Source organism: Lissotriton vulgaris, chromosome 2_1, assembly GCF_964263255.1.
Source record: "Lissotriton vulgaris chromosome 2_1, aLisVul1.2, whole genome shotgun sequence".
NCBI lineage: Eukaryota > Metazoa > Chordata > Amphibia > Caudata > Salamandridae > Lissotriton > Lissotriton vulgaris.
In genome coordinates this window covers 811,406,889-811,422,373 of record NC_141687.1, presented here as the reverse complement: position 1 = coordinate 811,422,373, position 15,485 = coordinate 811,406,889, and the positions used below count along the sequence as shown (strand labels likewise).

The 15,485-nt window shown below is 44.0% G+C and overlaps 1 protein-coding gene across 1 annotated transcript in view; it reads right to left on the bottom strand.

The window, feature by feature from the left end:
• The window catches only part of AGPS (alkylglycerone phosphate synthase), a 760,022-nt gene that overhangs the window by 499,122 nt on the left and 245,415 nt on the right, over nucleotides 1-15,485 (bottom strand). The window contains exon 8 of the mRNA XM_086956197.1: nucleotides 5,972-6,052. Within this exon, the coding sequence (XP_086812323.1) occupies nucleotides 5,972-6,052 (81 nt within the window). The remainder of the gene's footprint in view (nucleotides 1-5,971; nucleotides 6,053-15,485) is intronic.

The following is a 15,485-nucleotide window of genomic DNA, read 5'->3' as shown; positions in this document are numbered from 1 at the left end:
ACTCCCTTTTTAACTTGATCCATACATATAAATATTTTTGTATACTCAACAAAAGATATTCCTGTGTTTGTGCTTTTCTTACTCATTTATAGGTTGTTTCATTTGAAAATTTTGGTTTGTGATCTAATTAGACTCCCCCGCAGAGAAACTCCTCGACAAATAATTGCAGAATTTTCTTATAAATAAAATCCCTTGTAGGCGCCTTTACTTGCCACTGTTTTAATTGCCCAAGCCCCCAAGTGTATATTGGGCTCCCCCGTTCTCCCGCCTGATTCCACAGGTAGGCAGAAACACAGGATGGCAAAGCAAGAAAAATGTCCACTTTCTAAAAGTGGGGGTTTCAAACGCACAATTTAAAAACAAACTTCGCTAAAAGATGTCTTTTTAAATTATGAGCTCAGAGAGCCCAACATCCAAATCTCTATATCTTCCCAATTGAAATTTACACTTTTAAAATGTTACAAGGCAGCTCCAATGATAACTTATAGAGAGATAGGCCTTTCAAAAGTGAAAAACGAAAATGGCAGCATTTCACGATCAGGACATGTAGAACACACCAGTACATACACTGCACCCTGCTTGTGTGGCTACCATAGGCCTACCTTTGGGGTGCCTTACATATAGAGAAAGGGAAGGTGTGGGCCTGGCAAGTGGGTGCATTTGCCAGGTTGGCATGGCACTTTGAAACTGCACTCACAGATATTGCAGTGGCAGGTCAGAGACGGGTTTACAGGGCTACTCATGTGGGTGGCTCAACTAGTGCTGCAGGGCTACTAATAGCATTTGATTTACAGGCCTTGGGCACATATGGTGCGCTTTAATAGGAAGTTGTGAGTAAACCAAATATGCCAATCAATGAATACCAATCACAATTTACACAGGGAGCGCTTGCACTTACTGTTCAGTAGTGGTAAAGTGCACAGAGTACTCAAACCGAGCTAAAACTAGGTCCAGCATACAGTAAAAAATACAGGAGGTAGAGGCAAAAAGACGAGGGAGACCACGCCAAGCTTGCCAGGTCTAACAGTACACTTAAAATATTGAGGGATATTCTGTAAGGTTATTTCCCTACGCCTTTCTCTGAATGCAAGTACAAAAGTGCTCTATTCTACTACTTCTATTCTACTGACCATTTCGAAATGATGCTGTACACGCATTCAAAGACAGTTGTGGTCTCATTTGTAAGCAAAAGTGAATACAACTCAAACTGGAAAGGACCCTGCTAACAAATTAACATAAAACACACCATATTTTTTACACATACTATCCAGAGGTTGATGCATTCCCATGAATGAGGGGAGTGGGGAAATGGAGGTCAACTGAATACCTACTCTAACCCAGCAAGTCAATCAGAGCAGGAGCACATATAATATATGTTGCCACAGGATGAGGGGTAAAAAGTCTCTGTAATGTGCAACCAGGGCAATAAGCTGCAGAATCCAAATGCAACTGAATGTGAGAATTGCACTTTGTGTGTGCAGCACATCAGGCACTTTTTAAGGCATGGGCAATGTGGGCTGTGATCCAGGGCCCCCACCTTTCAAAGGCCCCCCCCCCCCTTGTTTTGCTTTTCTGACAGTCCTAGACGGGTTTGACTTTTTTAAATAACTAGTTTACTTACTTTGTTTTTCTAGCCAGCCCAGGCTGCTCTGCCATTCTGGCCACTACCTAAGAGATAGTGAGGGTTAAGTAAGAATTTCTATTATATTCTGGTTAGATTCATCAGGCGTTTAACAACTTAAAGTGCATAGGTTCAGGCCCAACTGCACAAGCTTTTCACTTTATGCAGTTTGTACCAATGATTATGCAGTAAAGGTTGGCATTTTGTCCTCCCTTAGCGAATGCCTTGCTCTTTTGGAGCTACCGCCAGACTGATGCAATCACAGCCTAGTGCCAAAGGACTATGAATACTAGTCACACGCAGCAGAGGCAGTACAGAACACGAAGGCATCCATAAGCACTGTATGCCTAAATGATGGTGACAAACAAACTACAACACATACTGTGGATAGAAGGCTTGGTCGGACCACTAGTCTTACTGGTTTTCAGGTGCAGTCCACCTGGAGACTGCTTTCACCGATATAGGGCACCAGGGTGGGCAGAAGGATATGTCACATGTTAATGTGCAGTGCAGAACAGCATTAGATAAATCCTTCTTGACAGCACAGACTATGTGGAGTCACTGCTGGGCCAGTGCAATCAGGCCAAAGTACCAACTTACTCAGCATTCCTATTCCTCGCACAGCAGGGACTGGACTGCATAAAAAATGTGCACTCCATATGTAAAGGCCCAAAGTACAAGTAACCAGTCCACCGCACCACATGCAGAAGGCTTGTTCACACCAGTAGTCATTAAGTTTTTCTGCTCCTTTGGTGCTGGCCAGACAGGGATGAACTGTTTTGCCCAGATGCAGATTGGCCAAGGAAGAGAGCTGTAAATGATTCCACCATAGTTACCGAGGTCGTAAATGAGCCAAAAATGTACAATAAATTCGGCATCGTTCCAAGAGGATCCCCAATTTATGATTGTCCTAGGGTCCCCAAAATCCTTAAGATGTCCCTGCAGCACATTGTAATAGTAAAAAGAAAATTGTTTAGGCAAACTAAAATGTACTCAATACACAGATCTCTGTAGGATGAAGAGCCAGAGTGTACCCGGTCAGGATGTCAGCTGCGAGCTTAATTCACCAAATTAAGCACACTATACCATCACACCAGATGAATACATAAAGACTGTTGATTCATAAAAACTGTGCGAAATACACTTGGTGATTTGATACGCACATGTCACAAATATTTTCAGAAAGGTACAGGTTTTTAAAACACTATTTAGAACTCATTATTAAATACCTGTTTCTCTACGGCAGCCACGCGTAATGCGCCTCCATGTCACAAAACGGGTGCCCAGGTAAAGCGCGTGATACCCGATGTCTCGAGTCTGGTCCCAGCCATTGGCTCCTGTGGACTTACCGCGCTATAAAAAGTTTTCAACATTTACTGATGTAAATTGAACTTTTGTTCTATCTATCTCAATAGGTCTTTATTGGGTCACATGTCCTTACAGGTGTTACACTTCAGACTGTTTGAGGCCACCCGAAGCCGTAAGTACTGCTTAGACTACTGAGAGCGCGGCACAATAGAAACAGTAAATGATAGGTAAAAAACGTACATAGGCAATGGTGGCACTTGTGCAAGTATCAAAGGCAAACAACATGTGAGAGGTAGCAAACAGTGTGTTACAAGAGAAAAGTGGCGGGGCATGTTACAAAGGAGTACGAAACGCAGGTACAAGGATAATACTGCAACAAACGTTACGTAGGCAATGATGGCACTTATGCAAGTGCAAAGGTAAACAACACGTGAGAAATAGCAAACAGTGTGTTATAAGAGAGAAGTGGCGTGGCATGCACCAAAGAATACCAAACACAGGTACAAGGAGAGCACTGCAATAATGGCAAACACTTTGAACTGGGAATGACATTGACGGTTACGGGCACCTGCAGTTGGCTCTAACCACTCTCAAATAATGATCTTGCAGTGATTTGCCAGGACAATCACTGTCATGATTATTGCAGCACTGTGCCCATGCAGCAAGTAAATGATTTGACTACAGGATAACTGTCATAATACCACCTCTTTGCGGGGACGAATATCACTGGTTTTCCATTCTCAGCAGATACAATAATGCAAATAGTCACTTGCCGATCCCCCGTATAATATGTCCGGACAAAAACAACTAACAGTACCCAAGAAATCTCTGTAGGAGGTGTGGCCTATGCGACTAAGGGCGTGGCCTAAGAACCGTATCTAAGCAATCCCCATAAGAGGTGCGGCTCATGTAACTAAGGGCGTGTCCTAAGACCCGTTCGAAGACATATCCATAAGTGGTGTGGCCTATGTAATTGAGAGCATGACCTGAGAACCATAGCAAGAAATCTTCATTGGCAGGTACCAATACGGAGAGAAAACGGAAGGGTACTATGATAAAGGTGCACTAAACAGCGGCCGAAAGTAGCTAGGTGGTGGGGGGCTCTGTTATCAACGGGGGCCTCCTCCAGAGCTGTGGCGGAGTACAGGGCGATCTGGAAGCAGATGGACAGTAGGGGTACCTCTGCGTCAGAAGGATACAGTCTAAATACCTCTGCCTGGCACAATAAGGGTGCCTGAGCCAAGAACCTGGAGCCGAGGGGGTTCCAGGAAACAGCGTCAGCGCCCAGTTAGTCCTTCGGGCGGTCGGGGGGCCTGAACCGACCGGGGGTGTGCCTCATCGCTCCGCCCTGACAGGGGGGGCGGGAGTATAACGAAATAAAGTGATAATTTACTGCACCGTCAGAGCATCGACTCGCCGTGCAGGATGGCTCCTTAGGCATGCGGGTCAGCGAGGGGCTGCCGCATTGGGTCGCCTGTAGGATGACCCACCTTATCAGCTACTTGTTGTACGAAATAAACCTGCACCACTGCTTTCCCACAAATATGTCTCATGTGTCTCCTTGGTATATAAGTGTTAACGTGCGCAGTGCGGAGTGAGCGCTGGCGGTGTGGGCACTATGCCGCTGGCCGCGCGACACGGAGGGGAGCATGGCGAGACAGCGTCTTAGTCCCACACGTCGCGCGAGAGGCGCCTGCAGCGCGCCAACCCCCCCTGAGCCGCCCTCCTCGCCAACGGCCAATGGGAGGGCTCTTCTAGGGATGGGGGCGTTACCGGGGGGTATATACCAGGCCCAACAACTTTACTCGGCCTCTCCTTCCCGCGTCGGTTCCTTGGGCTGCTCTGCGCTGTTCCCACCTTAACCCTGACCCAGCTGCAGAGCGGAGGGCGAAAGTTGTGAACTTTTAATGGTCATGTTTTGTGTTGCAGGCGGAGTCACAGGGCGATCTGGAAGCAGATGGACAGTAGGGGTACCTCTGCGGCAGAAGGATACAGTCTAAATACCTCTGCCTGGCACAGTAAGGGTGCCTGAGCCAAGAACCTAGAGCCGAGGGGGTTCCAGGAAACAGCGTCGGCGCCCCGTTAGTCCTTCGGGCGGTCGGGGGGCCTGAACCGACCGGGGGTGTGCCTCATCGCTCCGCCCTGACAGGGGGGGCGGGATTATAATGAAATAAAGTGATAATTTACTGCACCGTCAGAGCATCGACTCAATGTGCAAGATGGCTCCTTAGGCATGCGGGTCAGCGAGGGGCTGCCGCATTGGATCGCCTGTAAGATGACCCACCTTATCAGCTACTTGTTGTACGAAATAAACCTGCACCACTGCTTTCCCACAAATATGTCTCATGTGGCTCCTTGGTATATAAGTGTTAACGTGCGCAGTGCGGAGTGAGCGCTGGCGGTGTGGGCACTATCAGCATTCCTATTCCTCGCACAGCAGGGACTGGACTGCATAAAAAATGTGCACTCCATATGTAAAGGCCCAAAGTACAAGTAACCAGTCCACCGCACCACATGCAGTAGGCTTGTTCACACCAGTAGTCATTAGGTCTTTCTGCTCCTTTGGTGCTGGCCAGACAGGGATGAACTGTTTTGCCCAGATGCAGATTGGCCAAGGAAGAGAGCTGTAAATGATTCCACCATAGTTACCGAGGTCGTAAATGAGCCAAAAATGTACAATAAATTCAGTATCGTTCCAAGAGGATCCCCAATTTACGATTCCCCTAGGGTCCCCAAAATCCTTAAGATGTTCCTGCAGCACATTGTAATAGTAAAAAGAAAATTGTTTAGGCAAACTAAAATGTACTCCATACACAGATCTCTGTAGGATGAAGAGCCAGAGTGTGCCCGGTCAGGATGTCAGCTGGGAGCTTAATTCACCAAATTAAGCACACTATACCATCACACCAGATGAATACATAAAGACTGTTGATTCATAAAAACTGTGCGAAATACACTTGGTGATTTGATACGCACATGTCACAAATATTTTCAGAAAGGTACAGGTTTTTAAAACACTATTTAGAACTCAGTATTAAATACCTGTTTCTCTAAATCTTGACCAATAATCCCAGCTTCCACGTGAGCAGTTAAATTTTTTTCATCTATCCAAAGTATCCGATTCTGTTTGAAAGAAAAATTATATCAGACAAATCACAGTAAAAAATAGAAAATTCACACTTTTTACAGTGCAGGTCTTCAGAAACATGTCAAACAAACTCTGGATGTGTAAGAAAACCCATTACAGCACAAACTAAGAGGCATGTCCAAAGAATGGCTCAGACTTCATAAGGATTTCAATTAGCATGAAAAGTAGAAGTTTAATACTAACGCAGTGTCCAATGACATTATTTCCGTCTGGCTGGCAATAAAAGGACACATCCAGGCACACAGACACAAACACCCCTCTCCAACCACTCCCGACTTGATAAGAGATAAACATACATAAAGAGAATGAGATGGACTGAAAGACAAAAGAACAGAAAGAATAAAAGAGAACAACAGAGATAAGAGGAAGGTGTAGAATGTAGCCGAGGCTTCAACTTTGGTTGAACTCGAAAAATACAACTATCCTATTTTGTACAGCAATTATTAATGACCTAAAAAAATAGGGATTTTGTTAGAACCCGTTAAAACTAGCAGAGTCACTTTTAAACATGCTATTAAAACAAAGTATTGACATTGCGACTTTTTCCTGTTATAGTAGTGTGCAATAACCCTACTTTATAAATCTTGGAATAGTGGCAGATATTCAAGGCATTATCTTTTAAAAATGAAATTGTCGCAGGCCAAGGTATATTAAAATTCAACGACCTATAATGGAGCTTTTCTTTAACTCACTGGGAAAAAAGTAACTACTTAGGTTTAAGACAACAATTACTCACAAGTTCTGTACATCAAAAACGTCCAATATCAGAATAACATCAATACAGATGGGATATGAAGCAGTATAGAGTTCTGTATTATACAAGAGTTTCTCTTAATTGGGAATTTGAAAAAAATGGGAAAACCATGAGAGAGAAAAGTTTTTTTTTATAGGGAATACTCCTTGTCCCCTTGGCCAATGATAAACAAACAAATGGAGGAGTACCCCCAGGAGGCGCCTCAATGCCTCTGTAAGAGATATAGAGGTGCACACAATGCTTAGAAGGACAAATTCATCCTTTGTTAGAAGACCCCTCACTCACCAACCTAGTTGGTGACAGGCTTCATCATCGGGGTCCCACCCGGATAGCAGAGTGCCATCCAGATGTGCTGCAACACCTGACTACAGTGGAGTGGGTTTGTTTTTGGGATATTTCGTGAGAGTGAAAAAAAGTGTAATTGATTTAAAAATTGTCCAGTTAACTACTCACTGTCAAAACCTTATTCTGGAGTGACTGGGCAATAATAAAAAATGTATAAATTGGACACCATACCAAATATGGTAGGACTGTGGTGTCACAGATTATGTTGTGAGATAAAATAGGACTACATGTTTCAAGAGCTTGTATAATTGTAGGGTTTTCGTCAGGACCAGTGATGGTAGCCCGGGTGGTATACACTCTCTAAGGTGTACCCTGCCCTTGACTAAGTATAAAAAAAAAACTAAAAAGCCCTCTACCTCCAAATTGGGGGTACTTCAATGGACAGCACTTTTGCCCCTAGTTGGCGGGTCTATACGTTTTTGATTTTGAACAGAAATACATTCTCAGTAAACAGATCCCACATAATGTTCTGGAAAAGGTATATAAACAAAGTCTTTGCCATCTGGCAAGGACCAGAAGACACACTGACATTTTTTCCATTGGATCAATACATGTGATCAAAATCTGAAATTCACCTATACCAAAGACCACAAGACCATGGTCTTTCTGGACGTAGTCATCAGCAAGGAGAATGGACGCCTGGAAACTAAGACTCATTAGAAGCCTACAGCCAAAAACAATCTTCTAAGATATGAGAGCTTTCACCCTCGACCCCTGAGGGAAAATTTGCTTTACGGTCAGTACTTAAGGATCCCCCGCAACTGTAGCAAGACCACTGACTACCGTAGGCAAGCAATTGATCTCACGGATAAGTTAACTGAAAGAAGGTACCCAGAGAAAATCCTGACTAAATGTGAAAATAGAGAGCACAACCAACCAAGAGAGGCATTACTGGAAAACACTCCAAGAAATTAAAGTGAAATTCCACTGACCTGTGTCACCACATACAGCACGGCATCTAACTTGGTTACTAAGTGCATTAACAAACATGGGACTATGTTAAACACAGGCAATCTTCTCTTTTAAGAAAACAAGGAGCATAAAAGATTCAGTGGTGAACACACGACCGAGAGACACAAGAAAAATCAGCAACAGTTCTGAATGCCTGGGGTTTGCCAGACGTCACAGGACATTACAAATGTGGAAACTGCAGTGTCTGCCACCTAACTGAAAACACAATCTTTAGAGCCAGGAAAGGTGTGGACTTTACGAGCACATACCAACTGCAACAGTACGAATGCGGTATACAGGAGTGTGTGCCCGTGTAATCTATAATATGTGGGAATGACAAGTAGAAGACTGAAGCAGAGAATATGTAAGCACCACCGGAGCACGATCAGGAGCAAAAAATCAATGACTAAACTCACTGAACATTTCCTAATGCATAACCATACTCCTAATGATACCTGGTGTGCTGTCAGAGCAAATAAAGTCAGGAGAAAGACTACAACAACGCTTATTTGAAAAATAACAGCGATGGATTTATAGGTTGTCCACGCATTTGACTGGATTAAATGACAATATTCCGTGGAATTCTGTTCTTACAAAATAGACCGTTACTGTCCCTCTACTGTCCTTTAGTGGAAGAATTGACCTGAATCTGTTTATGTTTCACATAACAAGTGTGAATGAATGCCACTATTTGTATGTCCGGCTGTAGGATGTTGCTTTGCAAATAAGTGGTAATTATATCCCACTGTATACACAACCCCCCTCTCCCGTGCCTCCCGCCACAGCAGCCCTCTCTTCGCCCCCCCCACCTTTCACTTTTGCCAATCGAGACTTCTGCTCGACTTGAACTCCGTGCACCTTTGATGCAGTAATGGCCTTAGAGCATACACCCCAATTCGTTCTTTGGCATCAACACTACAGTAATCCCTTCTTAATTATTTAAATCCTCGTGATTTTATGCTTCCCCACCTAAACAGGCCTCTCCCTGCTCAAATAGGGCATTGCTTTACCGATTAACTCATTTAAACACTAGCGCTGTTGCTATCCCTCACGATTTTGTTTGGAATTGGGCAATGCTTTATTGACACAGTTAGGGAGACACGAGCGCACTAGCCTTTTTTCGCCTCCCCTAACAACCTCCTTAGTAAAAGGGACGCTGTGAACACCGCGTCCCGCTCTTTCAGGCTGCCTTAGCACGTCGCAACATCATTACGCGCGGACACGCCCCCGCCGCACCAGGAAATGCCGGCTCTTAATACCGCATTGGAGCCTCCGGTGCTCATACATGGGGCGCCGAGGAGATTTGGATGGTAGGGGAAACAGCCGCACATGGTTCTCCACAAGTAAGTTGCTTTAACCAGTATCGGCAGGCACAGCGTACTTCTAAGTAGTGGGTAGGCACCGCGTAGATCACGCCTGCGGATCTAATCCTTTCCTCCCCCTTTTTCGACATAGATCGTGGCAGGATCTAGTCCAGGGGTCTCCAACCTTTTCTGCAGTGAGAGCTACTTCTGATCAGTGAAAATCATCGTGAGCTACTAAGGGCCAAGCAACTTGCGCATTTTTCCGAGAGACTCCCTCACGCGCAGTTTGATTGACTTTTTAAGGCAAACCTAATTTCTTCAGAGCCCATACTGTGGTTTGAACAAAATACTGGAGTTCCCTAGAAACACAGCGACCTCATCTGAGCTAATCAGCGCATTGGGTGGCCCCGCCATGCTCCTCAACATGAAGTCCTTCCCATTATCCATGTTGGTGAACCCTTAATTAGTTGCAATGTAATCAAATCTAAACAGACAGTAACCATGGGTGGAGGAGAGGAAATGAACCCTTAATCTTCATGCGGATGATCTCTAGCCTTTATCTGTAGGCCACACATGACTCCCTTACTGCTTCCCATATCACCACTTCCCATCAAGGCGAGCTGCCCTACTCTCCTGCCCGGACTGCAAATATGTCCCTCAGTGGAAGTGTTATAAGCCAGGCAAAAAGCAGAGATAGGGACATCTTATGGATTTTTGGGGCCTGGGGCCAAAGGTATCTTGGAGGTACCTGTTCGGAACAGCTTTGAATTTATGATCCATTCTAAGCTCTTCCATATCCTGCTAGGTCACTGACAGTGCACAGGTACACTTGTCCAAATTCTAAATCTGTTACATTTTATATATTCATGGTTAGTGAGGTGTGTTTTCAATATCGTAATGCAGCAGCTCACTAATATTGCTGCAAATAATCCATGCGACACCCTCCTATTTCTCATTAAGGAGCTCTTGTTTTGATATAACAGGAACTTTATTTATGGACGTTGTATGAAACATAAACACAACATTTCTCTGCAAAGAAATCAGCAATAGACTTTCACAGACATTAAAAATAAATTAAAGGGAAATAATAAAACAATATGTTGAATAACTATTCAGTTTAAGGACAAGACTCTGAAGAACAGAGCTTGCTCTATCACGGACCCCTGGAAGGCTGGGGCCTTGGTCCAGACTCCAAAGTCCACTTTGCCATGCATAAAACATCTGAGCAGAGGTATTTATACTTTCTGAGTTGGCATCTATTCACACCCACTATAAGAGCTTCAATCAAGGGATGTGTACTGCAAGATCCCCCTGCAAATCATTTTATTTTTAGATATTTCATATAACAAGCCAGCAATTTAAAACGTGATGAAAATGCAGTTTGCTGTGAAACCTCTACTATCTAATTCTTTTTGCTGCATGCCACGGATGTTGTTTGCATAACCTGTTTAGATTTCAGTCCTTGCCATGTTTGCTCACTCCAAAAGTTTGCCATTGAGTTAGGTGGCACGCGATGCATATACTGGACCTTTAAGTATAATTTTCACCAAACACCAAGGATCAATTTTCAGCTTTTTAAAGGCATAAATAAAACAGGCAATGGCCACCGTAGTTTTATTTTCCATTAGGGAATGCTATCTCTGGGAATAGACATGTTGCACAAAATATTGTAATTCACTACTGCATTTTAAATTCGTGAATTTTGATACAATCTGTTTAGGTTTGTTTCACTGCCATTAATATGAAGTACGTTTTTACTTTCTTATTTCAATGGTTAGCATCATGGATCTCTTCTCCCCCTCCTCACTTTCTTTATGCCCCCATACTGTTCCCTGACCGTGGTTCTGGGCAAGAATTTTTGTTGGCGCCTGGGGCTGAGAAAGACTAATGCTGGGGTACGGGCGCACAATTATACTGCAACTAATTCATGAAAGAGATTCTGCAGTCTGCAAACCCACAACATTGGATGTGCACAGGGCCATACTGAAACAAAAATCGGTCTGATTAAAATCTACGAAAGAATTGTAGGAAGCGTTCTCTTGCATAGTCAGCTTACAACTACGTTGCAAAAACAACTAATTCAGGCCAGGGCTTACCGATCGATCTGCTGCTTCACACGCGGATCAAAGATGCGGTGCCAGTCTGGAAAAAGCAAGTGGCGCAGGTACTGGTATGGTAGCAGTTCAAACTGCCTGTCACTGCCACACCACTTGCTCACTACCAAGCTCTCCAGCCCCTGCTGCTCTGCCCTGGTACATGCCCCGCAGGATGAAAGCGCGGTGCTAGGCTGCGAAAGGCAGGTGGCGCCAGGATATGACTGATGACGATCAAAGTCGTCTTCTTCAGCCCGCCCCACCAGAGCAGCAGGTTTGGTTGAGGGCGGGGAACTGCTACTGAAAAAAGGCCGAAAAACAATAAGGACAATAAAGGGGCAACAAAATCAAAATGCTAGCGCAAGCTACTAACAGGGCCACAGCGAGCTACCGGTAGCTCGCGATCGACCGGTTGGAGATCCCTGATCTAGTCTTTGCAATCCCGACGCCCATGAGGCATGCTATCATAGCGCTTCAAGTAAGCGTCACACTTTCCTCGGTGTGCGAATGTGTGCATTTGGTTGTCTGCCTGTCTGTTGGACTGTATGTCAGTATGCCGATTTGCGATTTTAATCATGCTCGAACTTCATGAGCATTGACACCCACTTTTAATTGAACTAACTGAGAATATGTTTTTGTGGTTTGGGGAGCAATTTTACTTCCCTGGGAACAGCACTCCCTTTCACTCACGTTTTGAACCAGTGAGTGGGTTATGAGTGCACAGACACACAGCATTGAGTGGGTTGTAATATATATTCACGGGCTCTGTTTGAAGCCCAGTGGTGCTCATTTTACCTCAATAGCACTCCGGCATGACCACTTGTGAGCCATGCATTAACATCCACCGTATTTCATCATCACTTTGGATGTCAAATATGAGGAGCACTCCAAACACGCTCTATGTCTAATGTATTGTACTGTGTGTTTGTCTTTTTTCTTGCTTTCCTCTTCCTTTGCAGGTTTTCTTTTCTAGGAACCCCAGAGAAGAACATTTTACAACCACTGAGTTTTTTTGTGGTTTTTTTCACGTAGTCAAGGGCAGGGTACACCTTAGCGAGTGTATACCACCCAGGCAACCATCACTGGTCCTGACGAAAAATCCTACAATTATACAAGTGGTTGAAACATGTAGACGATTTCATCTCACAACATAATCTGTGACACCACAGTCCTACCTAATTTGTCATGGTGTCCAATTTATAAAAATGTTATTGTTGCCCAGTTACTCCAGAATAACGTTTTGACAGTGAGTAGTTAACTGGACAATTTTTAAATCACCAACACTTTTTTTCACTCTCACGAAAAATAAAAAAAACGAACCCGCTCAACTGTAGTCAGGTGTCGCAGCACACCCGGATGGCACTCGGCTATCCGGGTGGGACCCCCGATGATGAAGCATGTCACAAACTAGGCTGGTGAGTGAGGGGTCTTCTAACAAAGGATGAATTTGTCCTTCTAAGCATTGTGTGCACCTCTATATCTCTGACGGAGGCATTGAGGCGCCTCCTGGGGTACTCCTCCATTTGTTTGTTTATAATTTGAAAAAAATTACAAATAAGAAAATGCACAAGCCAAGGTTGTATGAGCAGTCACGTTCTGGTTCATACCCCGTTTCTTTAAAGGCTTGTTTTTGAGGTTTTTTTTGTGTTTTTTTGTGTGTACATATTTAAAGCGGTTCATGGCTTTGAAGTGCTCAGCAGCACCAGTGGCCGTCCCCCTTAAAGAAGTTAGTATACTTCATTAAAACCATAAATTCAATTCATAGTTGTCGATTAGTTTTTTACTGGAACAGGTATATACTCATTTACAGTGTATATTCGAGTATCGCCTTCACTGTGATGTGTTATCCTCAAGAATAATTACTTGGATGTAACCCAGGGGTTGTGTACATTTTCTGTTAGCGTTTTTCAGTTTTTGTGTGAAGGTATAGCTACAAACATTTGCTTCTATCCTCATTACTATTGGTATTTGGTAAAATTGGCTTGTATTTCTATTCCAACAATTTAATTATTATTCAACCAAACGTTTAGTTTATTAAATCATTCTGTTTCCTGCCACTAGATGGCAGTAAGCGCTTGTTTCTATGGTACGTCGCAACTCCAACATTCCAATATTTATGTTTAGAGGGCACGATATAAATCGTTTTCGTCACTAGTTTTTCAACAACGTCCGTTCTAAAACTCTTTTGGTAACACTGAAAGCCATATGCTAGCGACATCATTGTGCTCGCGGACTCTGCATCTTTATGAAAAGCGTTACGGTTCTTTTTTTCTTCTATTGGTGTTAACAACACACAGGAAGAATTGGAGGCTTCAATCACCTGTTTGTCTCCCCAAAAGATGCATAACCGCAAAGAAACGCTGTGAGTGACCTACTTGGTGAGGAGTGAGGTCCTTTTCTTTCCTCCCTCTAGTCATGTGTAGCTATCCTAGGTGGTGTAGTCTCACAGATAATGTGGCATGCTTGATCATAGGCCGCCTCACCCCACCCTGGTGAGATACTTGTGCCAGGGCGGACTTGACCTCACACATTTGTAGAAGGAGTTCTTAAGATATAATCTTCTGAATAATATTACCGGAATCCAGTGAAAACCTTCAGCAATATCTTAAGGTAACACCACAAAGATAACCTTTTATTAGTTGGTACCTAAGGTATGAATAAAAATACTTTAGGTTATATTCAGAGGATGCTGTTAGGTACAATCTCATCTGCACCCCCATTTCGCCAACATGTTTCTGCCTCCTAATAGCCACAAATAGGTCTCGGCATTCTTTGGGGCTCAAGAAGGATTTCTACTCTATATTTATATGTAAAACAAATCAAAGGGAAGGTCCTACCTCCCTTTATACATCATATATATCAGCTAGGAGAAAAGCAGCACGCAGTTAGACAAAACTTTATGTCTGATGGACCGTTCCTAATTTGGTGGAGGTCAAGGACGAACAACATATTAAGCTGGCAGGTCGGTGAAGAAGGAACCAATCACGACAGGAACGGAGATGTTGGGAGAGATGGAGTGAGGGTGATGAGCAGGAAGTTAAGCAAAAGGAAGGGCAGCAAAGACGGAGTAAAGGGGTGACACCCGGTAAAGATGTAGGAGCAGTGACTAAGGGCAGACGGGGTAAAGACTAAGGAAAGCATCACACGGAGGGAAGGACGGGAGGGAGCAACCAGATGTCAATGCTCAAGGGAAAGAATAAGGGTCATGAGCTTCCACTAAGTGGTTCAGATCAGTGCTTCCAAAACGTTTTAGAACCATAAACCAATCTTGGGAGAAAAAAAACTTTTGTAACTCACTTAACTTCAATGGACATGAGGGCAGGGCGATTTTAGAATGAAACTAAAGCATCCTATGGTATTCCATTATAATTTACAGACAGCACATTTTCCATTGCAAAGGCCACTAAGTTTGCACATAGACAGCACATTTTCCATTGCAAAGGCCACTAAGTTTGCACATAGACAGCACATTTTCCATTGCAAAGGCAGTGGCGTCACTAGGGGGGTGCGGGGGGGTGCGGACCGCACCGGGTGACACCCCTCACATGGGGTGACACCATCTGGTTACGTTACGCTGTGTAACACAGCTCTGCTCAAAGGTGAGGGCGAGTGTGTCTTCTGTGTGTCTCACTGCTTACAGTTTAACAGAAATGTACCTGAAACGCGCTGCAGCATAATTAATGACCACTTTCAAGACGCTGTGCAGCGCAACTAGTTTGCGGGCGGCTACTGTGCGAATATAGTGACAGAGATCCCTTGTCACAGTGTTAAAACTGCTCCTCTGATAACATGAATTGTGCCTGCTATATAGTGTGCTCCGGTGGTTGGAAAAAGCGCAGCACTTCCAAGTAGTAGACAGTCAGTGCAGCGTATTCCTTTTATGATTTCCATCGTAGAAATGTTATAAGGGACAAGCAAGGGTGGTGGATTGAGGATTCACACCTTCCCATACTTTCTCTCC